We start from the raw sequence: 27,009 nt of genomic DNA, 5'->3' as shown, positions 1-27,009 counted from the left end.
TTCTTGCACAGTTTTGTCCTTACATTATAGTTATACATTATGTATTAGGGTTTATAAAACTGCTGCTAATACCCAGAGAAAACTGTAAAACAGTATATTGCAAGTGTCACAGCCTGTATCAACTGCACTAGCTCTTGCTGTAAGCCTCATGTTCATCTTGTCTGTCACAGCTTCTTGTCTTTTTTTCCTAGAACACTGGTGGTTTTAAAATTAGGAAAAAAAAAAAGTATCCAAAAGCAAGTATGTCCTTCATTCACCTCTCTTCATTCAGAGGCCATTGCATTGCAGTTATTTTCTGTAGCCTAATCTCTGGTGCTCTTTATGGTCTTAAGATGGGAATACTGGATTGGGCTGTGACCAGAGGGGAGATCCATCAAGGACAACAGGGATGTTGTGAGTGATTCTGAACATGAGATGGGCAGTGGTTCTGGGGGCACCTCAGAGATCTCTGGTTCTCAGCAAGGACATGAGTCTTGGGATTGGAAAGCTGTGAGTCTTTGTTCAGTCTTGCACATCATGCAGCACTTGTACTAAGGAGAAGGAAATTGCAGAGATCCAGTGGCATTTTGGTGGGCTGAGAAGTTGCAGTAGTTTGGGGATTTGTGCTGATGTGACACAGTAAGATGCAATATAAAAACATGGGACAAAGTGATGGGAATGATTCAGATGCAAATGGTGCTCTTAAATTGGGCATCTCCCTGTGAGAAACCGGAAAATTCAGTGCTCCAAGGACCAGTGATCTGAAGATCGAAATACTCTGAATTTTCTGAAGTCCCTTTTAAGATGCTTGCAAGTATCACATCAGCATCCAGTCCCTGCTCTCCCTAAGGCTCTGCTGCAGCTTCCTGACACAAACATGTTCCTTGTGCTGTGCGCATCTCTCTTGCTGACGACATTGATGATGCAGGTGCACAAGAGAGAGGCTAATTTCAAAGCCATTTATGGTGTTGAGGAGCTTGAAAATCAACAAACTAATATATTTGCCAAGGAGGAGAAAGTGAAACAGGTGGGTAAATGTCCATTTGGAAGGTTTTGCTGACTGGTGAGATGGGAGAAGAGCAGAAAAAGCTGAGGGTGTCCACTGCCAGCAGTAGAGAGTAGTAAGGAAAAGGGATGACGTGGCTTTTTAATCCATTTTGCATATCTGGGAAGAAATAATTGCTTTGTTTTCTACTTGGTGCTAGCTCAGCTTATTGGAGTTTCCTAGAAAATAAAAGTGGGATAGAATATCTTTCTGAGGTTATCTCTTTTATTAGCAGTTACTACAATGTGTAGCAATAGTAGCTGCTTACTCCCAGTTGGAGGTGGTTTCTCAGGTGGCGAGTTCTTCCAATCAGGGTTCTCACATGCCTGAAATTACTGGCATCTGTTGTGCAGCCTTGCAGATGAGGCCACGTCCTGTTTTCCTGGTGATGACCAGCTCTCTCGTGCCTGAGTTGGGATCTGAAGGCTGCAGTGCCAGAGCAGGGGGGCTCTGCATAGCAGGTATGCCTGGCTGTGCTCCATGGTGGCCTTGTGCACAGCTTTTTGCTTTGCCAGACGTGGTCAAAGTGCAGTGATGATAAGATTGTGCACGCTCCTTTTTTTTTTCCTACACAGTATCTTTTCTCTGCAGTGGCAAAGTCATTTATTCCCACCATGGGCTGAGAGCTGGTGGATGCCAAGGCTCCACAGACACAGCCATCATGTGTAGAACATAAAGGGCATGAAGGTAAAAGGAATTAGGAACCTGGATCAGTTCAGCTGGGTGTCAGAGGCATTTTATAATGTAGTCAGTAACTGTAGTTCTCTTCACAGAAAAGCACACAGCAAGGACCACACCTAGATGGCACTTAATCTCACAGTGCCTTGTGTCATCTGTGCTGTTTGCCACATGTTGAAATCCACAGTCACACGGTGTCTGCTGTGCTTTACTTATTTAATACTACTTTTTTGCCCCTGTGCACTCAGTGCACTTAGTGCACTGAAGACATCAGAAAGTGTGGAGTGTGTATGGTACACATATTGCTGCTTTTTTTCTAATAGTCTGCTCTTTTTTTTTTTTTTTTTTTTTTTTTTAATTGGACATGGTTTTTCTGACTCTGGGTCATACTGCAAATACAGGAGCAGGTCAAACTCACAATTCCCTGGAAACTGTGGGTTTTGCCAGAACACTGAGATCCTGATGTACAGACAGTGGCCGTGTGGGGCACTTGCTGCTCTGGGGAAAAGGGCCAAATATGCTGCAGCAGGGAGCAGTGAGGTCCTGCAAGAGGAGGAAGCAGTTGTGTCTGAACATGTTTGAAACCTTCCCTCTGCTAATGAGTCAGAGGCTCTTCAAGTCTGTAGCTCAAGCAGGGTGCCTGGTTCCTGCCCTGTTGTGTGAGGCCAGCAACCTCTCTGTGAAGGTTTTTCTCACTCATATTCTGCAGGAGATATTTAAGTAACTCAGGAGGGTTTGTAAGGTTTCTCCTCAGCAGCTTGCAGTTAGGGAAAACCTTACCTGCATTTCTGGGACAATTGTGTTGATCAACTGTTTTGAAGTTTTTTCTCCTGGCCAAGATCAGGAGGAAAAAATGTTGCATGATTTCCTCTGGGGGGACATGTCCCACGGAATTTTCAACCCAAGATACCAGGTTTGTCTCTACCAATGATTTTTGCAAGCAGGGAGTGGCTTGTGCTTCTGCTGGAGTATCTGCAGTCATCGTGAAATTCCGCATAGCCAAAGCAACATTAAAAACAAACCCCAACTTGGCTCTGGTATGAAAAATACGGAACAGCAGTTGCTGTGTGCAGGATGAAAGCTGATGTTTTGCCAACCTGAAGTGTAAAGCTCGTGCTGGAACTGGGGCCTGAAGAATGGGAGTGTTTGCCAAAAGGAAATGGAAGCAGGGATGGAGGGTTTCGGGGAATGCATCAGTGTTGGCCATGCCAAAAAACGTCTCCCCTGTGGACAGGTCTGATTACAAGCGTAACCGCATTAGCCCAGGCAAAGTGCAGCTGGAGCCACAGTTGGCCTTTTGCGTTTTCTAGCTGGGTTTATGGCATCTCAAATGCAGGAATGAGGTAGAGCTGGGTTTGGCTCAACCAGCTGTGTTACAGGGACCCGAGGGCTGTGCAGGGATTTGAGAGGAAGACAAGGCACCAGCAGAAACAAAACCCTGTTTCTTTGCTTGGTAGTGAGGAGGTCTGCCAAGGATGACCTCTTCCCTCCCTGCTTAGGGAGGCTAGAAGGAAGCTACAATTTTTGAGTTGCTTTCAGTTTTTGGAGACACACGCACGCTGTATTTGCATGGAGGGTTGTCTTCAATGGAGCTCGTGAATTTCATGGTTTTAGTTTTCTTCCTTTCCCTTGGGTAGGATGTCCTCCCTGTTTCCTTCCTCTCATCTTCTGTTGTTACTGAAGGATATCTTTTCAGTAGTGTTGAGCACATCCGAGAGCAGAAGCCCAGAAGGATGGTCAGTCAGTTGACAGCTGTGTGCAAAGGAGGTGTGTGTATATATATATATATCTGTAGATAAGATATATAATATGCTTCATGAGCAAGTTCTGCAGTGCATTAATGTTGCAGCTGCCCAGTGTCATGCTGAGAGGTGGCTGAGGAGCCTGCCCTGTGACCCGCTCCTTGTCCCATGTCCACTTTGCACTTCTCTTGGTTCAAGCAGAAATGCATTTTTTCTCTGTTTCATACTTTTAAAATTGTGTTTATTTCAGCATTCTTTTCCTTTGCAGTGGTACTGTCCCAGTGGTACCCGAGCAAAGGACAAACCCTGTGCCTGCGGGAAGTGTCTGTGTGGTTGTTCCAGGTCGTGCATCAGTAACAGCTGAACCCACGTCACCGCTTGCTGAACCCACTGAACTCTGTCAGCTCTGGAACAGTGCTGACCTGAGCCTTGGGGGGTTCTTGCCTGGGTTAGTGAGATCTGGAGCAAGGTGGCAGAAACTGGTGGAAAAAAACAGGTGAATGAGGGTAGGCTGAAAAAGGTGGTGGCCAGACATGGTCAGATAGGGAAGCACAGCAACAGGGTATCAACGTTCAGGTTGCTGCGGGCACGGTGCCTGCCAGTGGCGCTTCTCCTTGGGGTGCCAGGATCCAGCAATTGCCTCGGAGGCCTGAGGGTCAGAACACCTCAGTTCTGCTCTGTTTCTGGCTTGCCATATGACCTCAAGGAAATCACCTTGGTTTTCTTGCTTTTTCTTTCCTTCTTGCTTTTAATCATCTAGACTGCGAGCTGCTTGGGGCAGAGGGTGTCACTGGGTGTATTTATTCAGGCCATAGATTCACAGGTGCCGGTCTCAATGTAATAAATAATGGTGATTTTACCAACATCTTTTTTTATATGAGTTGGCAAAAAAACAAAGTGTTATTTAGATCTTAACAGAGTGAGAATCAGAAGAGCTTATCCTATAATATTTCCCTCCATTTCTTTGGCCTGTGGCAAGAAATCTGTGGGAAAGTAAGCCTCGACCAAGGCAATGGCATTCAGAGAAGCAACTGAAGCAGAGAAGTTGATGCAATTCAGTATTGGGTAGAATGAAATATGCAAAAAATGCCATGACCTGAAAACATGGTTGAGAGCAAAAGTTTGCTGCTGCTGTGTTGTATCTATTTTAGAGAGCAGCACATTAGTCTTTCTGTACAGAACTTTCAGAAGGTCACAAAGAGTTTGATTACTGCAGCATGAGCAGTTTGAAGTCCCTGATTTAGAAAAGTTTCCATAATCTCATTCCAGCCCTAGCCCTTTGCCTGGATTGGGACTTTCTATAGACTTGGTCTTTTCAGGCATGTTTCTTTTTCTTTTTATTTTTTATTTTTTATATTGGTAAATGTTGCCGGTAGGAACATGGTTCCAAGAGCTTTCAGTGGATTCAGCTGGTGATTTAAGTTCATCTCTGACTAGCAGGGAAAATTTTGTTAGCAGCAAGTTAACCTTAGGTATTTTCCAGGATACCATGAAGTAAGTGATACCTGTTAGTATAAAAAGTAGAACATGGGTATTGCTGAGTTTTGGGATGCCATACCCTCTTTGTTTTCATGACGATAATGCATTAAAGGTTAAAATGCCAGCAGGTGATGCTGCGGAATACATGGTGCACCTGGGCTTTGTAGGACAGGCCAACATGTGTGTTGGACATCGCCAGCAACTCTTCCTGTTCCTTGTTCCGCAGCGTTTGAACAAAATGTTCTGCTGCAGTGGAGAAAACTTTCCCAGAGTCTGCTCTCTATGTTGTTTTTATCTCTGCAGCTTTGCATCTAGCAAGAGGCACCTCCATTTTACATAAGCACTGTCAACATTGAAGTGTAACACTAGCCCATGTCATCCATCCCCGCAATGAGCTGGGGGGACCTTTGTGCGGGAGCCTGACCTTTTCCCTCTTGCTGGAGCTGCTCTCGTTGCTCAGCAAGAAATAAACAATTGCTGGCACCCACAGCCCTCCAGGGCAGCACCCGTCCCTGCCGGAGCTCCGTCCTGTCCCGTCCCTGCCGGAGCTCCGTCCTGTCCCGTCCCTGCCGGAGCTCCGTCCTGTCCCGTCCCTGCCGGAGCTCCGTCCTGTCCCGTCCCTGCCGGAGCTCCGTCCTGTCCCGTCCCTGCCGGAGCTCTGCTCTGTCCCATCCCTGCAGAAGTCTCCCTGCTAAAGACTCAAGCAATCCTTTTCAGGCTGCATGTGGTAAAGGGGGAAGAGAGCTAGAATTTAGCAGCCTCTTGGACATTAGGGATGGCCGTTAATTTTCTTTATGTAATGAAGATAGTATTTGCTGATGGGAAGAGAGGTTCCTGAGAGTACAGAATGTTCCCTGGCTTGAAGTGGCAAAGCAGGGATGAAATTTTGTCATCAAAAAGGCTAACTTCATTTTTCCCTTTTTGGATCAGGTGTGCTGGCTGCTTTAAGATGTTCCTAACATGAAAGGTCTTGCTAGGGCTGAACAACGCAAATGTTCCATGCTGGCTGATTTTGTGCATTAGAGTCCATTTTTCTTAGCTGTTGACTACATCAATATTATCATTCTTGTCCAAGAAAGTGGTGTATGAGCAAGGGCTACAAGATGAGGCCATTATAGGATAGAAAAACATATGAAGATCTTACTTTAAAAAAGCTGGAAGTTTCCTAGGCTCTCTTGAACTTTCTGTTCACAGCAGTGTTCAAAGACTTTTGAGCACTGATGGTAAAACCAAGTGCTTATAGATTTTTGTCACATTTCTTAGCTTAATAACTCTAGAAAAGTAATTTTTCATATGTGGACTTCAGTTTTTTCCTCCTGTAAAAGAGAACTGAGATTTAGGTCTTTGAGTTTCTACAAGACTTAATTAATTAGAGTGATTTGAGAATGAAGGATGCCCTGTCAGTGTCACTTATTCTCCTCATTCTACTTCTTCTGGGTACTTATTAAATTCAGTGGTTTTGCATTTAAAGTCAGCATGGTAAGATTTTGGAGTGACACTGACTGTGTGGCTCTGGCTGGTCAGTAACTAGGAGGGTCAAATTCCAAGTTGGCATATCTTATTTTCACTCACATAAATTTTCACAGGAGCTGCTGCTTTTAGTGAAATCCCCCTAGAAACTGGATTCCTATCTTGGTATTTTTCTTGCTCAGGCTATTAATGATAAATGTTGTGAGAATTTTTTCAGCAACTGGAGGCATCTTTTACACCTACATCCAGAGGGAGTGAACCCCTGGACTGACATTCCTGTTCTCCATGTGAGTCTTTACCAGGCAGCTTTGTTTTTCAGCTCATGAGTGATTGTAGAGCCCTGCTCTGGAGCCAGCGCAGGTAGAATGAAGCAGATGGCTCGGTGTTGCCTAAGTGCTTGCTGAGACACAGCAAATTGCTTCTGTAACCCACTGATAGGTTTCAGGCTTTAATTGAGGCTTTCAGCAAGGCGCTCAACAGTGAAAAGCATTCTGCTGAGAAAAACAGCACTGTAACCATGGCCAAAGGTTCAGGACAGCAGAGTTCAACCCTCTTGGGGATGGCTCCTCTATTTATTCATTTATTTTCTGCTGCTTTCCCACCATTGTTGAAGACTCCTGTAATGTCGCTCGCAGACTGCTCAGTCTGTCAGTGCCACTCAGTCCTTCGTGCTGGAAGCATGAAGCACACACTGATAAGTTTGGATTCTGTGCTTGCAGCAGGCTTGGTGTGTCTGCAAAGGTGGCTGTCCCCTGATGCTCCCTTTGAGTCCTGCCCTGAGCAGCAGCTTTGGTTGGTCTTTGCTGTGTGGCAATGGGTAAAGCTCCTGGTGTGTTCCCTCTTACAGACATTGGCATCATCAGAATTCTGACTTTTAATGGACATCTCTAAAAGGGAAAGAAAAACTCCCTTGCTCCTCCTTCACCCCAAGCAAGAGTGGATTTGACAGCGAAAGAAGGATATTTGTGGTGGAGTCGTCTGAGCAGCGTCCTGTTGGGCAAGAGTTTCCTTCAGCAGCTTCCCCTTAGGCTGAAAGAGCTGCTCTGAAAATGAGTTGTAACTCACCCAGAAAAGGGCAGCCCAGAGAGGCAGGGATGCAGTAACTCAGTTGTCTGTCATCCCCCCGTCCCCACATTTTTGTCAGCTTCCAATTCTGCTTTGAGTTTGACTTCTTCACAGTTCAGGGCCAAGGAATAAGTTTCAGCATTGGAAATTGGAAGTATCTCTTGAGCCAGCTTGGTTTAGTGTCCTCAATTAGTCAGCAAGGAGTTGTTTCCAGTTTAAAAACTGTCTAATTAGAAAGGAGTTGTTTCCAGTTAAAAAACGGTCTGGTTGTCTTAGATTTAGTGCTGGCATGGGTCTAACATAAAGACCCTAGATAAAGGCACTAAGTGAATAAGAGAAATTAAATTATTTGATTGAAGTTTCCTCAAGAGTCTAAGAAATTTGTGATATAGAAGTAGTGCTGGTAGCTTAAACTCACCGCTGGATTCACTCTGTCCCAAGGAGCTCAGAAGTACAAAGATTTCTGTGCAGTTTTGAAATCCCGGCCACATTTGATAATGTCTGCAGCATGTTTTTATATTCATTTAGCTTTTCAGTGGCTTAAAGTGCACTGAAAGTGTGAACTACACTGCCAATGTGCTTTTGTACTTGGCATGAATTTAATTAAAAAGATAATGGGATTGCTTTATCAGCCTTTAAGTGTCAGCCTGGTGCCACTCTCCTCTCCCCCCTTTAACAATGCTGACAAACTCAGTGCATTTGAAATCTGTTTTATTCCGCATTGTTCTCTTTCTCTTGTGTTTCAGGTGGGGGTGCAGAGGTGACTTTGCTGTTGAGCAGTAGATCCGCTGCAGGGTGGGAAGGAAGTGGCTGATAAGCAGAGAGTCAGCCTGGTCAGATGGTTCCTGCTGGGGCTGCCCTGGGCAAGCACAGGGGGAAATGCCAGGAGCCACAAAGCTCCAAAACAAAACAAAGCACTCGGGCCCTGTGCAAAGTCCCCTGCCTGTGTTACATTTATGTATAGCCCAAAATGTGCAGTTGAGATCTGCAAGCTGCACAAAATGGACAGTTTGTGTGATTTTCCTGGAAATGCTGCCGAGGAATGTAAGATCCATTTTTAGTGCAAAACACTGAAATTTTCATGTAAATATGCGTGCCCAGCCAGTGCTGTTAAATAAACCTGAGCACATGTCCATATTTCATGACATCCCTTTTTGCAGAGGGCCAGGCTCATGCAGAGAGGGAAGTGGAAGGGCATGTGAGCTAAACACAAGTCGCTGTCCCTTCATTGCAGAGTTCCTCCCCTGCCTCTGGCACTGCCTCCACACTCTTGTGGGGCACCTCCTGGCTCTCATTTTCCCTTCATGTTCTTTTCAGAAGTGATTTTTGAACATTCACCATGATTTCCTTGAACTTGCAGAGTGTCATTGAGCCATCTCTGGGAATTTGGGTGGGTGGGTTTTCTCTAAAGATTGTTTTTTATGTTATAAAGCAGCTTCTGTTCCAGCAGTTTGTGGTCACATGGCTGCTGAGGAGTTGTCCTCTGCTTATCCAGCTGGTCTGTGGATGGGGCAGTTGATGAAATAGCTTGGATGTGGTCAGGGCCATGCAGGGAACTGGGGCAGATTGGGTTAGGCAATCAGGAATGCTGTTCTTGAGAGTGGAAATGCTGTTGTATGGAAGATTTGGAGACTTTACGAGTTGGCTTCTGCTACAGCTGGAGGGTGACATGACTTTTCAGGCTCCTTCAAGACAGAAAAAAAAGCCTCTTAGTCTGTGAGATTTTTTTGCTTTGGTAAAATTTATTTAAGTTAATTCCAAATGTGAATTCACATTTATAATAAAAGATCTGTAAGAGTGCTGTTTTGATGGCCTCTCTCTCTCCCCCCCCACACTTCCTTAATGATCTCTTAAAAAGAGAAACTTTAGAAACAGTTCAATAGCAGGTATCTGTCATTAGCCTGAGTAGAAAGGTGTTTGTGAGAGGAGATGATGAAAAGAAAGATGCTCTGGAGTTAAGAAACTCATTTTGAAATGAAAAGAATCATGGTTTCTCATTGCTTCTACAGAAGAAACTAGTTTAGATATAAAAGGTTTCATTGTCTATTTAAATGTTTCAAGTACGTCTTTTCAGCCAGCAGAAGAGGCAAAACTCAAAATACAAAGCAGCCCCTTTGGGCAGTAGGAAGCACAGCTCTGTTCAAGAGGTTTATGGTGGTGTCAGTGTGGCCCTTTCACATGTCTTGCAGAAGAAGATTTACAAGTACAAGAAGGTGCTGAGTAACCCCAGCCGCTGGGAGGTGGTGCTGAAGGAGATCCGGACGCTGGTGGACATGGCACTGACGTCCCCGCTGCAGGACGACTCCATCCACCAGGCACCCCTGGAGATTGTCTCCAAGCTGCTCTCAGAGGTACGGCCTCAGCAGGGCTCCTGGCTCTCTCAGATGAGAGACAAACAGTTAAAAGTTTGGGGGTTGGTTTTTATTTTAACTTGGGCTGTCAAAATTCTGCTCGTGAGTCTGCTCATGACTTCTGCTGACTTGAGTGGAGTTTGCACTTGTTGGGGAGAGTAAAATTTGACCAATGTTACATAGATTTCTAGAAACAAAACAAGCCCCATATGTCTTGAGTTTGTTGGCTTGGTTTTTTCAGTTGGTTTTTTGTTTCTTTGGTTTTCTTAATTATGTACGGCAAATTTGTCATGGGTGTAACTTATGCCTTAAGTCAGTGGTAAAGCTCCCTTTGACTTCTATTCCATTGGCTTTGCTTCCATGATCGATAATTTTTGTACCAATCTATCTACACACACCAATTAATTAATTGTGTAGCTATTTTATTTTTACTAATTGTGGTAAAGAAAAGCATTTTTCTTTAGAGGTCTCTATCCTCCTCCTATAATATCTGTTTCAAATATTTAACTTCTCATGGACTGGAAATGTAATGCTGAGCAGGCTTTTCATGTCTTAGTTCTGATGTGATAGCAGAAGGATTTGATACAAGCAAAAAAATCCACCATTATTTTTTCTTGCAGTAATGAAAAACCTTAGCAGCTCACACTGTTGTAACCTCTGGATGGATCATGCTACTGAAAAAGCACAGAGCAAACTCTTCTGCATAGGTGGTAGCATAGGTGACTTCCAGTCAATTTATTGGCTTTTCCTGGTACCATGCTTAAAGAAGGAATTTCAGGAAAACTGAATTTTGACTGAGTTTTTGGAAAACACAAAAAACCCACCACAACAATCCTTTTAATAATTTTTGTAGAGACATACAGCTTGTTCTAAGAAAACATTTAAAAGAAATGTATAGCTGGCTTTACTTTTTCAACTGAGACCTCTGGTATCCTGATGTTTGTGTGCTGAAGGAGCAATGAAGGCTTGCACCATAGAGCAGGCATTGTACTACCTCCTTTAGGAAAATGGTTTTAATGCTATGGTTTTTATTCAGAAAATTGAGCCTTTCTGCTTGTGTCTGGTGGTAGCTGAGGACTCTGTGTGCTGATGTACCAACTCAAGAGTGCTCTTCGCTCACTCATCTTTCTTCTATTCAACTCTTTCAGAACAACAACTTAACCACTCAAGACCATGAGAGCATTATTGTGGTGAGTATCTTTCTGTCAAAAGCTGAGGACAAATCTATATTGTTTGATAATAGTTCTCTTAGTGCCTGTCTCTGCCCCAGTGAAGTAGGGCAAATGTGAAATCCTTTCCACCACTGCTGCTGAGCTTAGGCGGGAATGAAAACCATTTGTCTATTTTTTGTGTGGCTTTGTCATTTCTCTTTTCTTGTTTCATAGATGAATTACAATAAAGCTTTCTCTCAGCCTGTGTGAGAGAGCACAGCATGTTGAGTGTTAACAGTCCCTCCAAATGGCCTCCTTAGGAGGCTACACAGCAATATCCATATCTATAGATGTACTTTAAATAGTCCAACCCCATCGTTTCCAGATGTGCCCTATAAAACCCTTAGGCTGAGTAGTTTCCAGAGAGGCTAATGCTACCATATACAGAATGTCTCCACTGCTGAGGGTTATGTGAGCAAGGGATTGTTGTAATTGTTATTCCTTTAAAACCCTGCTAACTTATTTGTAAAAATATCCTCTTCAACTTTTTTCTTTTTTGTAGGTCACATGTATTTAGACATAGAAATAAGTGAATCAAGTGGCAGCTCTGTTGCTTGTGAAACAAAGAATAAAATCTCAACAGTTTATAAGAGAGGTGGAACTTGGTTCGCCATCACTGTGATTTAATTTCATTCTCTGGTAATTTCCAGATTTTCCCAGTAATCTAATCTAGAGCCTCATCACCACTTGATAGTATATCTCTGTGACTCTTTCTGCAAAATAACAAGGTGGCAGGTAGCTGCCAGTAGGTGTTAATTGTGTTTAACTGCTGTTTAAGATTCCTTTTTAGATGGAATTAGACATTGAGATAAGTTTCTGAAGTGGCATTTACTTTCCTTTGGTATATCTTTCATGTAATTCTAGAATCAAGAGTAGTTCACACTGCCAGTTACAACTGGTTGTTTTTGGAGAAGGGATTTTTTAATAAAAGATGTGAGGTGGCCCTTCTGTGAGCAGGGAAGCTGGACCAGGTGGTCTCCAAAGGTTCTTTCAGCCTGTGTTATTCCTCTTTTCTGCCTGATGGCTTCTTCGAGTAGGTTGTGTAGGGGTTGTATTCTCCATCGTCCCCTCTGGCCTCCAGAGGAGGAGTGGACAGTTGCAGAAGGATGGCACATGATATTGAGTATCACAGTTCTGACATGTGACCAAAATAGAGCTTTGCAGGTGTGCTTGGGTTTTCCTTGTTAAAATTCACACTATCCTTGACCTGTTTGTGTGTGTCTCTGAAACACAGGCACTGCGAGCAGACTCACAGGGTTGAGTAAGGAGATGAGAAAAGGAGCAAAAACCAAAGCAGGCTGCCCTAGTTAAAACCCCAGGTGCCATCCAGATAAAATATCTGGTGTTTGGTTGTTTAAGACAAAACGTTCTGGCTGCTGTGTTTAGTGTCTTACATTGAAATGGGTACTGGGAATCCCTGTAGCTGAAGAGTGGAAAAGCCTGAAGGCACCACCACATAGAATATATTATTCTGGTACCATTTTCTAATTTACAAAGGAAGTAACAACAGCATAAGTTCATTACCTCCTCAGTGGCAGGTATGACCTCTAATGTGTTTACCCAGCATAAGCACATTGGTTTGCATAGCAACAAAGGAATGGTTGATCTCAGCTTTTACAAAGTTAGATGCTTGATTTTGATAAATAGGGTCTTCCCAGGTAAGAACAGTGCTAGGTTGCTTTTAGTGAGCTCTTTGTCACAAAAAAGAGCTTTAACTCCTTCACAAAGGATATGTGTATGTGGTGGTGTTCAGTTTTTTTTCTTTTAGGGAGATACTCAAACTGAAACAGTGAGCCAGATTCATCCTTGCTTTATTACATTCTAAAGCAATTGGTCTGCTCCTGTTTCCATTTAAACCATTATAAATATTGCACTCCTTTGTCTGTTTTACGTATTTACACTGATGTAGTTAGAAGCAGAGTTTTCCTGAGGATTCATAGAAGAGGTGTGCTTGAGCTTACTTGTAAAATAAACACATGGCCCACCTCTAATTTATCAGTTGATGCTTTTGTCCTTTTCTAAAAGTGAGCTTTTATCCCCCCAAGAAAAATACTTCCCTGCAATATGCTTTCTCCAGTTGCCACCTTGAAATTCAATTTTTCTCTTTTTTCTCCCTTTCTTTTTAAAGGCAATTGCACCTTTGCTGGAAAACAACCATCCTCCTCCTGACCTCTGTGAATTCTTCTGCAAGGTATCAGAACAGCTTTGCTTTCTGGAATCTCATAGTTGTATGTGAATGTAGTTCTTTGAGCAAGAGGCTGGTTTTTATTTTTAACTTCTTACCTCCTGCCCAGATTGAGTTTAATTTTTGGTCAACAAGCAATGATACTAGAATGGTGAACAGAACCATTATGATGAATACAATCATATGCTTAGTATATCAGACTGTTTTGTCCTCATACTGTGTGAGAGTTAAAATTTTGGGACTCCCACGCCTCAGTCTGGGTACAAGAGGTGTCCTGCTGCATGCTGTGTTCAGCTAATGCACAAATCACTGGAGCTCCTGTGTTCAGATGTGTGTAACTCAGCCCTTATGGTATTTTGTCATTGGGTAATAGCAGTGGGAAGATCATAAGGACCCATCCTCTTTTGGTAAATCCATGCTTGTGCTGCATTTTGTATCCTTTATCCATAAACTTTGGAGTTCTTTGCATTGCAGACCTTGTGGACTTAAAAATTCTACTTTTCCTCAAGGCCTGTTTGTGTTTCAGTTTCAAGTCTGCTTAAATTTGCTTACTGCTAACTGGGTATGCATTTGTCAAACATTCTGGATGCTGCTTGTAATTCCCATCCAGAGTTATTCATCAGCTGCTTCTTCCTACAGAAATTGAGTCAAGTTACAGAAACTCCTCTGACTTGCAATTGTATAAGCCTGCTTAGGTCATCAGTAGCCTGATGTCGACTTGATCATTTTTGTCATCATCAAGTAGATTTGATGCATTTTTATCCCTGATCTGGGATTTTTTGCCTTTGATCTCTCTCAGAGATGGGCACCTAATTGTCTGTAAATGTGTGTGGTGGGGTGTGTGTAGTTGTAGAAGAGAACATAGGTTATGAATTTCCCAGAACAGAAGTGGACAGGGTAATGAGAAGATTTTATCTTCAAAATCGACCCTGTCTTGTGCTGGAGTTTGGACCAGATGACTTTCAGAGGTCTTTGCCAACCTAAATTACTCTGACTGGTGGATTATGGTTATATATTTCATCCTGTGATGAGTTGTTGGTACCTTCCAAGGTCCATCACTTTAGCCTGGATCCCAGAGAAAGGAGGTTTGTGGCATTACACTGCCTGTGCGACCATATCTTCCTTATCCCATATCCCCAGTCCCTTTCCTTTTTAAACTGTTGGCAGTAAGACCCCAAAGTGGTACATTGCAGTGAGTTTTGGGAAGAATAGGCAACAGGGAAGGGAATTTGCAGTTTGTGAGCTCCCATGGGAATCTTCTGCTAGATGCCAGCAAATCCATAGGAACGAGCAGTGTTACGACTACCTCAATCTCAGGAAAGATTAATTTAGCCCTTGGATCTTGTTAAACTTGGGGTAATCCATGCATGGGGTGTGAAGCCAGGGGAGACCCATCTCTATAATTTCTGCAGCTCACAAAATGACCTGTTGCTCCTTCCAGCACTGCCGAGAGCGCCCGCGGTCCATGGTGGTGATCGAGGTGTTCACCCCAGTGGTCCAGAGGATTCTCAAACACAACATGGTGAGTGCTCGTGCCACGGGAGCTCCAGCAGTTTGGAGAAGTTTTACTGCCACGCCTTTTGTGAGCAGCAGCTGCTCTGTTGCCTGTAATGCTCTGTGGTACCTAAATCGGCCCCCAGACTGTGAATGCTGCATGTAATTGTGTGTTACTTCAGCACTGCAGAACTAATAAGCTTTCACTGGGATCTTCAAAAGCATCTAAGCAAAGCTGTGTTTTGAGGGATATTTCTTTTGGCAGCAGCGCCTGCATCTGCAGCTCCAGCTCTCTCCCACCTGGCCCTTGGCTCCTTATTTACTCCCTGCATGCCATCCTTGCAGTTAAAACAGTTTAAAATCAAATAAATAACAAAAGCAGAATGGGGACTTTGCTCATTTTGATCTGGGGCCCTCAACACTTTTTCTTTAGGACACCACCAGCCCTCTTGGTTTCCATTTTTCTTTAGGCTCATGTCCAGTGAATACTTACATCAGTTTCCTGAATATCTTCATACTTTTCTACTGCTATTCTTCCTTCCTTCCTTCATTGCAGGATTTAGGTACTCTGTTGTTGTATGGCTGTTCTTACCCACATTTTCTCTGTTCTCAGTGCTGATCAATCCCTTGTCAGTGTTTGAAATAAATGCCCTGCTTTGCTTTACACCCTATAGACCAGATTCCCCTTCCCCAAACTCTGAAAATATTCTTACATGATCCATATTCCTTTCCTATTAGATGTCTGGGGTATTTACCAGCTCTTCAGCTTTTGTGGCATATTACCTTTCCTGCCAATGTTTTTCATTTACATGAAGAAGTCTTACTTCACAATGCAGTGGAAAAGAATAACAAATAAATAAATAAAATAAAACATTTAAGGCAGTTGATTTGGCTGTGATCTCAAGGATGAACCTCTGTAACTTCATAATCAACTTCTTTTCATTTTTTTCATATAATTTTAGCGACCATCTGTTGTCATACTGTGATTAGCATGAACCCAGCAGAAAACAGTTTAAATTTCTTAGTTTTCCAATCTTATTATTTAGCTCCCTGAGTTTACAGAACTAGGTAGAAAACCCAAGATGGCAAAAAGGTCATATTTCTGGCTCTGTGCCAGTACTCTGCAGACATGTAAACATTTTTGAATATTCTGTAGTGTTCAGTGAAATATTCTGTAAATGTTATTCTTGGATTCCAGACTGATGTTTTTAAAGCATCCAGAGCTCTTGAGGGGTCTCAAATAAAATCTAAATGCATAGTGTAATGCTTGTATTTGGTTAGCTCCAGAGAATTGGGTATATTTACCATACTTAACATTTGCAGATTGAAAATCAACATGTCTGTACCGCAGTGTGTAGTCGGAGAATTTATGGTGTCAGGTATTAATTGGAGTGGATTTGGGCTCTTTACCACTCTCTGGGGACTTCTGTACTGAATAGTGCTTTAGAGAGTGTGTGTGTGTGTGTATGCACATAAATAAAGTTACTCTTTAGGGGGACACTAAATTTCATCACCTCAGGAGGCCCCGTGCAGTCCTTGGGGCAGGAGACTGAGCTGGCTCTTCCCACTTTTGCCTCCAGTTTGTTCTGTGGCCTTTGAAAATTCCCAACAAGTTTTCTCTACAGTTTTCAACCTATAGAATGGGGAAAGAATCCCTCATTTGTCTCTGATTTTAACATCTCAGAAGGACAAGGATAGGTTTTTGTCTTGGTGGTAATACTGATTATAGGACTGCAGGCTGTTGTGTGCTGAGTTGTGTGAGGGGTGCTCAGCAACCTCGCAAACTTTGGGTTTTAGCTGTTTGTAGGCTCAGTCCAAATGTTTGAATATAAGCACTTCTTTCTTTTTTCCTTTTTATTTTTTTGAGCAAACAGTATTGGTGGTGTGTATTGTTCTATGCTTGGTATGTGATAGGGCATTATATTAAATTTAGAGAGATATTTTATTTTACAGAGGTCAGCAATGGCATTCTCTTTTATGATCTCTTGGACTTTGATTCCAGCTTCAGTTAGGACACCTAGACGGGTTGAAAACTTTCATAAGCAAATTGCTTATGAAAAAAACTGTTTTGCAAGGCATGTTCATGAAATTAATCAAATGTTCTATGAAGTACACATGGTCTCCTGCCCTTGGATCCAAGTGTGTTTGCACCTGCCAGAAGGAGCTGTTAAAAGTTTAATATGTTAATTGTAATGATGTGGAATTGCCCACAGTCCCTTTGCTGGCTGAAGTTACCAGGCAGCCATTCAGTACCAGCAGAGTGACACTGAGGGCTTGAAGGAGACATTGTTCAGCCTGAGCTTGTTTTCAAATTTTTGATTGTTTTCTCTGGCTGTAAAACTTACCAGGTCTTAATACAGGTTGTGCTACAGAAGTGCCTGGAACCAAAATGAGTTATGCTTCAATGCTCTGTGTGTTTATCATCTCGTTTACAGACCACCACTAGTTCATTACTTTTTGTGGCATTTCTTTAACATTTCAGTTGCCATGTATTGTTTTCAGGATAACTTCCACAGGCAGTTGCTGGAAGGATAGCTGGGAGTGCTTGTTTGTCCTCAGTGGACCTTGTTCCCCACTTGGAAATTCAGTTCTGTAGTTCTGCAACACCTGTGTAATAAGGTTACACCTGTGTAAATGTGAGGAAATTTGCTGTGGAATAACACTTACCAGACAGCAGAATTTACTTATTTCACATCTAAAAATAGCAAGTGAAGTGAGGAGATGCAGGATTTCAGTTAGCAGGTGCTTCTCTGACTGCAGGATTTAAAGAAAGTGACTCTTGAGCTCATCTGTCAAATTCACAGCGTAGCTGGAGTAAAATCCCTGGAGAAAAAAACTGATCTCTGGTTTTATACTTGATTGCTTATTGATAGCATGTCAAAATTATTTTCTCTAAAACCAGAATAGATATTCATGCCAAACATGGAAATGTAATATTTTTTGAGTTTTATTTCTAGAAATCTGCAGTTAGGCATGGAAGCAAAAGCACCAAACAAAAAAGGTGTTTCAAAACCAAAATATTAAGTGAAAAGTACAAAACAAATATAAGTGTAGGTGAGATTTTTTAGTTTTAGTTGTTTCATTATACAGAACTTTGTTTTCAAAGTGGGTATAAAGGAAAGAAGAGATTGAAAACACTTTCATTATTAGTGGGTAGAGAATATTACTTCAGTGTGCAGAAATGCTCTTCTCTTGAAGCTTGTCAGCATAATAGCAATGTGAATTCAGCTGTGTTTGAGCTGGTTTCTTTTGAAAACCCACAGTTTCGATGTGCATTCACTATCTTCACCGAGTCTCTCCTTCTTGGACAGGATTTTGGGAAGTGCCCTCGGTTGCGGCTCTTTACTCAGGAGTACATTCTGTCTTTGAATGAGCTGAATGCTGGAATGGAGGTGGTGAAGAAGTTTATCCACAGGTTAGTTACATTTAATTTATGCTATATTTCCAATCCTGTGTCCATGCTATGGTGTGTTATTTCTCCCAACCCTGCTTTACTGGCTGTTAACAGTAGCTGGTGCTTTTTGGTACTGGCAAACAGCAAATAAATCAAGTCCATCAGGCAGTGTTGCTGAAGTCTCTTTTTCAAAATGCTGGTTTTCAGATAAATGTGGAGTTTTCTGCCTACTTCCACACTGCAAGCAAATGGACTTTGCTGTGTGTATGTTCTTCATATATGTTTAGACTCAAAGCCTCTGCAGAATGATTCAAATTAACTTTCAAGCTCATAATGCTCACTCAAGTGTGAGATTTTGGGAGGACTTTAGGGATACCCCATCAATTTAATTGATGATTCATAAATAGGACCATTGGACTTACAGGGTTAAAAATCTCTCTGTTATGGCCCTTCTGAAGATCCCTTAAGAGTGCCTATCCAGGTCTGTCACCTCATTCTGTCTGACTGGTTTTGCCCACAGAAATCTTCCTCACAATGATATAATCTTGTTTTTTTTTCAGCATGCATGGTCCAACAGGACAGTGCCCACATCCCAGGGTCCTGCCAAATCTCGTAGCTGTCTGTTTAGCTGCCATTTATTCCTGTTACGAGGAATTTATCAACAGGTCAGTATGAATTCCCAGCTGACCACATTACTGACTTCCAAACCCACGACACCGCTAAGCAAGGTCAGCGTGAGATGGGAGTGCTAGAAAACCTGAAAGAAACTGACCCTTCATTCCCTGGTGCTCACCAAGGAGTGCTTAGGGAGTGAGGAAAGGCAGGGGTGAGACCTTGAAGAAGGGGTTGTGTGTAAATCCCTGTGTATCTGCAGCTTTGAACCTGAGCTGGTTTCACAACACTGTCTCCGTTATTGTGGAAAATCTGATTCCTCACTTGCCGCAAAATAGACGCTGCAGCTCTTGACACATGAGCCAGTTTCCAGTAGACACTGAGGGTTCCCCTCTGTTATGTTTCCTGTTTGTTTATGCCTATCTGACTTTCCTCATGGTGGAGCACGGACAGGGGCTGCTCAGTGTCCAACACAAATTCCAGACACGAGGGCTGCAGACAAATGTCTGGGCATGTACTATAGCCAGATACATACTTGGGCATGGATTCTGTTACAGCTTTTGCACAACTTGGACAGAAAAGTTCACCTTTAGACTAAACTGGTCTGTCAATTAGTCCGATGAAAAACTCAAATCTTTGTCAAATAGGGGCTGCAGAACAGTCCTATTGGAGCCTTTTAATGTTTCTGATTTCAGTAATCCAGCTGCATGGAAGAAAGCCATCCAGTGGGCTGGGGTGAAAGGCAGTGGGAAATTGCAAGAAATTGTGGCTTCTCAGTGTTGCACTCTCTCTCCCTCTCTCTGCTGGTATGTCTGTCTACTGAAATGATTTGTTTCTTCTTAAAATTCAGTCGGGACAATTCGCCAAGCCTGAAGGAAATTCGGAACGGCTGCCAGCAGCAGTGTGACCGAAAGCCCAATCTCCCCCTCCGCCTTCTTCACACGAGTCCTGACCTGGTCTCTCAGGAGGCCACCTTGACTGAATCCCGTCTCAAACCAGTTATTGTCACTTCCAACGAGATCCACGTGGAAGTGGAGCGCAACAACACAGCCAACCAGAAGATGACGGCCGGCGTTGGCAACGACAGCGAGCCCAACCTCATCGACTGCCTGATGGTCAGCCCCACCTGCAGCACCATGAGCATCGAGCTGAGTGCCCAGGCAGACAGGATCCTGGGCTGCTACGTGGAAATACTCAAGATGCTGTGAGTGACTATTTTGAACAGCTTTTAGAACAATGTCATCTTAACAGTGGGTGGTCTTTTCCCACAGGCCTGTTGTCTTCAACATCTGTGGCTAGCCAGCACATGGTTATAAATCTTAACTCCAGCTCTGGAGAGTCCAGCCTTTGAAAGAGGCATCTGGCACTGCCAAGATGTTCTAAAAATAGCATTAGGAAGATGAAAAAATAGCATTAGGAAGATGAAAATGTACAGTGAGCCTCAGACATTTTACAGAAGATGGGATGTTGGTGCCAGTGGTTTCTGCTTTTGTTCTTGCCCACCAAAAATAAATTTAAAAAACCCATTTGTCTCCTCCAGGGCTCTTGGGATTGCCTAAGAGAGAGCTAGAAAAGGCAGGTCTATGCTAGGTTCAGTGTTTGTGCAGTGATAGACACTGCCCTGATTTTAGCAGGAGTTGGATGTGGTTATTGTTGTTCACTTAGATGTTCTCTCTTCATGTGCTTTTAGAAGTTTTATGACTTATTCAGATTTGCTTGTATTAGAGTGGGGGTCTCTGTCCAGTTGCTTTGGTACAGTGGATCTGTATTAGACCCCAGGTGTTCAAATAGTCTGTGTCACAAAATGGTGGCAAGGTGATTCCTGGCAGTCAGATCTGAGTATCTTAAACAGGAATATGAAGGCAAATGTTCTTCAGGAAAACCTTGGTTTTCTCTGCATAATTAAGTGAAAAGGAATAACAGAAAAGGTGAGCTGCAGAATGGGAGTAATAGAAGTTCAGTAAAACACCTTTGTTGACTTTGACAGCTGGCTCTGATACTGAGTTGCAGTATGTTTTACAGCGAACTGTTAAACTTCTACATGAATTCTTTTTAAACAGTGTAAGGTTTAATGAAGTCATAGAATCCAAGGCATGGTGAGTGAAATCTGGACTCTGCTGTAGACCATGAGCATGTGCCTACACTGCAGACAAATGCACATCTGGGGTTGCACTCTCAAGGAATAAAATGAAGTCAAAACTGCTGTGATGGAGGATTTTGTGAAGGTTTTGTCCCACATTTTCATTTTTTTTCAAAATACATAGTACAAATTTGCAGCATCATTCTTCCACTCACTGCACAGTTGACTTGCAATTACTTAAGCACTCATTCAAAACTGGAGACAGGACAAATGAATACCAGATACTGTTCCCATTAGATTCCTGAGCAGGAAGTTGCTGTGAAGGCTAATTTTGTATGGTTTTTTTTTTCCCTGTGGCCTAGGTTCTTCTGCCTTTAAAAATGATTGCATTAAAAAAATGCACAGCATCTGAGTTTGCTTCATCTGGGGGCTTCTAAGTCTCCATGCACCCAGGTGCTACATTAAACACATCGTGTATTTATTCCTGTCCCCTTGACTCTCCGTTTTCCATAAACACTGTGCACTCTCCCAGTCCTGATGCTGGTTTGGATGCTGACTCACTAAGCATTGACGGTTTTGGTTTCATCATGCAGCTGACACACACTTATAAACAAATTCACCAACGGGCATGTTCTTCCTCACAGTCTCTCCACTTTTAAACAATGGATATGCCAGGTCCCAATTCCCATTTAATTTGCTACACAAAGAACTCGTTTCTCTCCATACCTTAAAATAATCCATATTTTGGATGCATTTCCTATCTTTTTAAAAATCAAGTTGTTCAGCAGCAGCAATGAAAATGGGAAAATGAAATGTTAGAGGTGTTGGGGGCGGCTCTGGACCCTTTTTCTGCTTGTACAACCATTCTGAAAGGTGAAACCCACAGGATGTGCACAGTGTGGGACCAGTGATTACACAAAACTGGTGCAGCTCTCCTCAGAGTGTCTGCCAGAGCCCGTACCCTGCTTGGGAAATCACAACCTGTGAGAATATAGGGCAGCTGCTAAGACAGAGCCGTGGCTGTAGCTTCGCTCATTTGAGTTCCCTTCCATTCTTGTTCATCCCTTGATTTTTTTGATGCCTGAAATGCAGAATCTGCTCCTGATTCTGCCACTGCTCACTGGGAGGTTTCAGATAATTCACTTTTAAATGCCTCATTTTCCTTATTTGTAAAATATAGGTAGAGATTTTCAATGTTGTTTTTTAAATGCCAAAACCAGTGATGGAAAAGCATTCCAGAAGGGCTTGTAGCTATTACCAAAAATACAAGATAATGCTGTTGTGATGTTGATTACTTTCATGCTCTAACTCTTGAACAAAGGGTTTGTGTTGCATGACATACTATTACTGTACTTTGAAAATTTGAGAATATGAAGAAAGAGAGTTGAAGAACATGCCAGTAGGAAGAAAACATTAATTATAAAACAACTGCTATCCAGGAGCTGAGCTCTCAGCGGGCATCCAGTAAAATAATATTCTTATTAATAACAGTGGTAAGCCAAACATAAATAAGTTGCTTAGCATTGAGTTTGATTGTTCTTTTAGGTGTCTGACTCAGTATCATCATCAAAACAAGAGAGTCACCAGCGATTATGTCTTTTTTACATAATTAACTTAGGGCAGCAGGGAGTAATTTATTTAGGCAAATTTTAATTATTGGAAGTCTAGCAAATAAGAATTCTCAACAGTAGCTTCAATAAAGGACATTTTGTTGTTCACCTAACTCTTAAACAGTGCTTACTTTTTGGGGGAAGCACTTCTAGTATTGATGAAGACACTTTTTAGCAATCACTGTAATACTTCACTTTTTGCACAGAAAGCTAAAAGGGCAGTTTAGAAAGTTTGTCTGTGGGGCTCTTACAGCACCTAGAACATCTTTGACCCTTTTTCTAATGCAGTTGAGTAACAAAACACAACTATTGCATACTAAAGGAAAAGAGAAAATCATGATTTTTAAAGATGTTGGCAGATGACCCAAAGTCTGGGCAGATTTTAAAGGAGACACATTCTCTAGAGTAACACGGTATTTTGGTCCTGCACTCAAAAGTGGATCAAACTTCTGCCAATATTCTGTAACTCATTCTGGACTCTGATAGTGTTAGTGTCACCAGCCAATGCCTTCTGAATGCTATGAGTCTTAAACTGGTGTGTAGTAAATGCCCTAAATTAATTGAAAAAATTCTGTTCATCATATTAAATTAGAGGCTCTAAGAACAGCTCAGCATTGCCCTGCTCCTACTTGTTAATGTTTCCATGCATTTGGGAATGTCTTGTACAGCCAAACTTGTGCTTGAGCAGGACAGCCATGGTTAGAGAAAGGTGCAGTAGAAGGGGCTGTGTGTCCTCTCCTTGAACTGGAGAACTTAAAGTTTTCTTTCACCTGAAGGACCACACTGGTTCCAGAGGGTGAGGAGACACTTAAACTGTCTCTGCAGTGAAATCTGGGTCAAAAATAGTAAGGTCAACTGGTTGTGAGAGCAGACCCCTCTTGGGGAAGCTCTGTTGGTGTTGTATCATAAACTGTTACCCTTTGTCTGTGTTATTTTTTGTTTCCATGGCTGCCTGTAGTGGCAAGAGTCCGTCCAGATGCCCAGACACTTGTACCCCTCTCGGGGGCCAATGTCACAACCTGTTTTGGGCAACCTTGTGTTGCTGTTTCCTGATGCCAACTGTGAGCAGTGGAACCCCTTTCTATTCTCAGCAGTCAGGGCAGAACCTTTCTAGGCTCTTTCAGTGGTGCTAAATTTTCTTCTTTTGAAAAAGCCAAACAAGCCCATCTCAGAAGAAGGCTGAGCATGAAAAGGCATCTCACTGTTTTGCAGGTAACAGGTTTGTGCCTTGTATTGACAAGGGGTCTGATGAGGCTTTTTCTCAGCCTGCCGTGGCACCCTGAGCTAAACCTTAGGCCATACAATTCAGAGACTTAAACGCAGAGCCAGGGAAAGAAGGGATCAGGTACATGTCTGGGGGTATGGTCGCATTATCTGACAACAGAGGTTACCATGTCAATCTGCTCAGTCTGGAGAACAAGCTGCTTCTAAGTAGTTGCTCTGTCTCTTCATTATCCTCCAAAAAACCAAGGGCTTGGGGCTTGCAGTGTCTCAGAGATGAGAGCCACGACTTTCCAAACACAAGCACCCACTGGAGCTTCCCCTGGCTGCTCTGCATTCCCCAATAGGTCAGTGGCATGCTCTGAATATCCCAAGTGGATTATCCTATATCATGTTTATCGAGGTTGCCCTGGGCTGCTCGTATGTTTTGGATTGTTTGTGCCGCACGTGACATGCGGGCAGGTTTTCATTTTGGTGAAAGGTGATCCTGGGGAAGGAAAATGTATTATGTTGGCAGGCCAAGAGCGATGATGGCCCCGAGGCAATGTCACTGCAGTCGGGGATTATTTAATTAATTTGGTTGTTCTGTGCTCTGGCCAGTCCCCTAGGACAGGTTTCAGGGTGAAGGAGGCTGTGTGCAGTGGCAGGTGATGGTTCTGATCTGTCACCGCCTGGCTCTGTGACCACCCCGTGATTCCCAGGAACCTGTAGGTCAGGCTGCAGCCTGGCTGCTGTGCTGCTCACCTAGAATTGCAAATCCTGCAAAAATCAGAGCCAGGGAGTCGTTGTCCCCCTTTTCTAAGGCCAGTTCTGGGATTGGAGCTGTGTGATGAGTGTTGAGCCCAGTGCCCTTTGAAGAGCTGGGGAGGGAGTTTGTCACAGGCGCTGTCCCAGGATCTCCCTGTGGCTCTGTGCTCCCTCCTTCTCCTGGCCCAGCCTCTTTGTCTGGCTCATTGCAGTAGTTGTTAACTGCAACCAGAACTAATCCATCTCTCTTTCTTTCCCTGCTTCAAACACTTCAGTCTTGTGTTGGAGCTTTGAATGGACTGAGAAGGAAAAAAAAAAAAAAAGAAAAAAGCAGCTGTCTGAAATGAAAGAAGAGTGCAGATGAGATGAGCACAGACAGAAGGAAAATGTTTTTGAAAAGGGAATAGGTGGGAGGAGGAGAAACACCGTAGGCTTTTAATAAGTAGTTTAGTTTTATTCTTGTGCTGTGTTTGTTTCATGTTTCCTAGCTCAGATTGAAGGGATTACAGGCTGTGCAGATTTTATGTTCAGGTCCCACTCATGCAACCAAATTTTATATATTTCAATAGGAGACGGTTTCCTTCCTTTCTTTCTTTCTTCCTTCTCCTCCTGGGGAAACAGACTGATTAATTTTCACTGCCCTCTCACAGACCTGCCCTGTTCCCCAGCTTTGAGTAAAGTCAGAGTGATACTGTCCCATTCTGTCTGCAGTTTCATTCTGTTACAAAACAACTTTTTTGTTACTCTTGCAATTTCCTTTGAAGCTCAGCCATGAAAAATTGATTGGTTCATATTATTAGTAACCACAACTCTCTAGATTGCTCAAGAAGGAACTTCAGTGGTGTAACACTTAGCCTGAGATGTCATAGGAGCTAAGCCTCAAAGTGGGTCTCAGCTTTTAACCTTCTGTTAGAAAAGATTTGTAGGTGCTCTGTCTCATGTGATGTGAAGAACCATTAGCTCCTCTGAAATTTTCTAACTCAGTCTTTTGACTTCTGAGTCTCTCCTGCTCAAAAATCTGCTTTTAGAGTTGTTTGTATCTACCAATAAAAAATGTGTTGTTTTTAGAATAAAATCAGCTAGGAATTTCTAAAGGGTATGCATATTTAAATAAAATAAAATGGCTGGACTCTGTTCTCACACCTGACAAATGTAGTGAGAGCCAGGCTGTGTGGTGAGACCTGTGGCACTTCTCAGGGCTGCAGCTATACATAGGTTGCATCAGCTCTCTCCTACAGACACCTGGTACTTAAATAAGAGACTTTTAGCTGAACCTGAACACAGAGTTCTGTGTCACCAACCCATTCAACATGTCTGTAAGTCAGAAACAATGGATAATCTTGTAGATAGCTTTAATTAATCAAAGCTTTGTTGAGAGAACCCAGAAAGCTCATCTTACAGATGCTGTGTCAAAGATTTCCTTTCCTTATTTCAGTTTATATTACAAGCCCCATCCTCAGGTGTGTCATGATATTCACTTTACACCAACTAAATGGAAAAACAACCCCTGTAATGAAGTCCTGCTTTATGTCTTGCTGTTCTGACACATTAAACAGAGTTGATCATCTTCCCTATTTGTTCAGTGGTTAAGCAGGTGAGGGACTTTTTGTCTCTGGAAAGAACCTTATGAATATGTGATCACAAAGTGCTCTTGCTGCCACTGATTCACACTCGCTTTAGGCTTGTGAGACACCCCTTGTCTCAGAGTTGCCCCTAGTTTAGACCTGCTAACAGAATTTTTCATGGAGGAGAAAATTAGGTTCACTGAATTCTAGCACAACTGGAACGGGCACAAGGTTTCTTTTTTGGATTACTGTAACTTCACATGTGTCCTTCTGGTTCTTAGTACACTAAACCTCTGTCAGGTCACAGTGGTCCTCATGGGTTGGTTGCTTGCGTGACATATCACACGTTTGTGTGAGCTGAACTCATACTGCTCTTGGGCAAGTGGTACATACTGCAAGTGGTAACTGCTTCCCTGCCTGATTTTTACATCATGATTCTCCATTCAAGTAAAACTTGTCTGCATGTTGCTTCTTAAGAGTACCCTGCTCGTGCATTTAAATTTTCTTTTTCTGTAAACACACCTTTGTGGATTGTCCAACATCATGTGTGTTACTAGTTTATGGGTATTTCTGGTTTATGTGGTTCAAAAGATGGATGAAACTTTTGGAAATGCATCCATCTTCAATTTCTCTGCGCTAGAACTTTTCCTTTGCAAAAGTGCATTCTTTTGGAACAGTTCCTGTGCATATGTTGTCTGTCTGTAATGCTATCAGTAGATACTGTCCATTTGAGAACATTACACTTCGTTCCTTCCCAAAGACACACCACACTTTTGTGCCAAGTTTCCAGTAAGCTGCAGCCAATACTCTGGGTTTTAACGCTGAAATCCAAAAGGTAGCAGCACTAAGAGGAGGTGGCAGGCTCTTGTACATTGTTTCTAGTCACCCCCCAGTGTTTCAGCCCATGTGAGATTAACTTCTGTCTGTACTCATTGTTACTAATGGGACTGAGAGCCAAGGTCTGGGCTTTGGTGGGTGGCTTTTGGGTCAGAAATGAATTTAGAGGTAACTTTGTTTTTACAAATGGGCTTATGCCTTATAGCAAAGAAAAATTCCAGTTAAATGTAGAGAAGAGCTCAAA

General features: G+C 42.7%; 1 protein-coding gene across 2 annotated transcripts in view; it reads left to right on the top strand.

Moving 5' to 3' along the window:
* The window catches only part of CMIP (c-Maf inducing protein), a 129,408-nt gene that overhangs the window by 86,407 nt on the left and 15,992 nt on the right, over window positions 1-27,009 (top strand). For both annotated transcript variants that reach the window (XM_005528180.3, XM_088062278.1), the window contains exons 4-10: window positions 9,648-9,809; window positions 10,958-10,999; window positions 13,149-13,211; window positions 14,647-14,727; window positions 18,011-18,114; window positions 18,654-18,758; window positions 19,556-19,909. In XM_005528180.3, coding sequence (XP_005528237.1) covers window positions 9,648-9,809; window positions 10,958-10,999; window positions 13,149-13,211; window positions 14,647-14,727; window positions 18,011-18,114; window positions 18,654-18,758; window positions 19,556-19,909 — 911 coding nt within the window. The remainder of the gene's footprint in view (window positions 1-9,647; window positions 9,810-10,957; window positions 11,000-13,148; window positions 13,212-14,646; window positions 14,728-18,010; window positions 18,115-18,653; window positions 18,759-19,555; window positions 19,910-27,009) is intronic.

This window comes from Pseudopodoces humilis, chromosome 14 (assembly GCF_049639895.1).
Source record: "Pseudopodoces humilis isolate 2021_Gansu_Grassland_sample_001 chromosome 14, ASM4963989v1, whole genome shotgun sequence".
Lineage (NCBI taxonomy): Eukaryota > Metazoa > Chordata > Aves > Passeriformes > Paridae > Pseudopodoces > Pseudopodoces humilis.
Note: the sequence above shows the minus strand (reverse complement) of the source record. Positions and strands in the feature narration are given on the sequence as shown.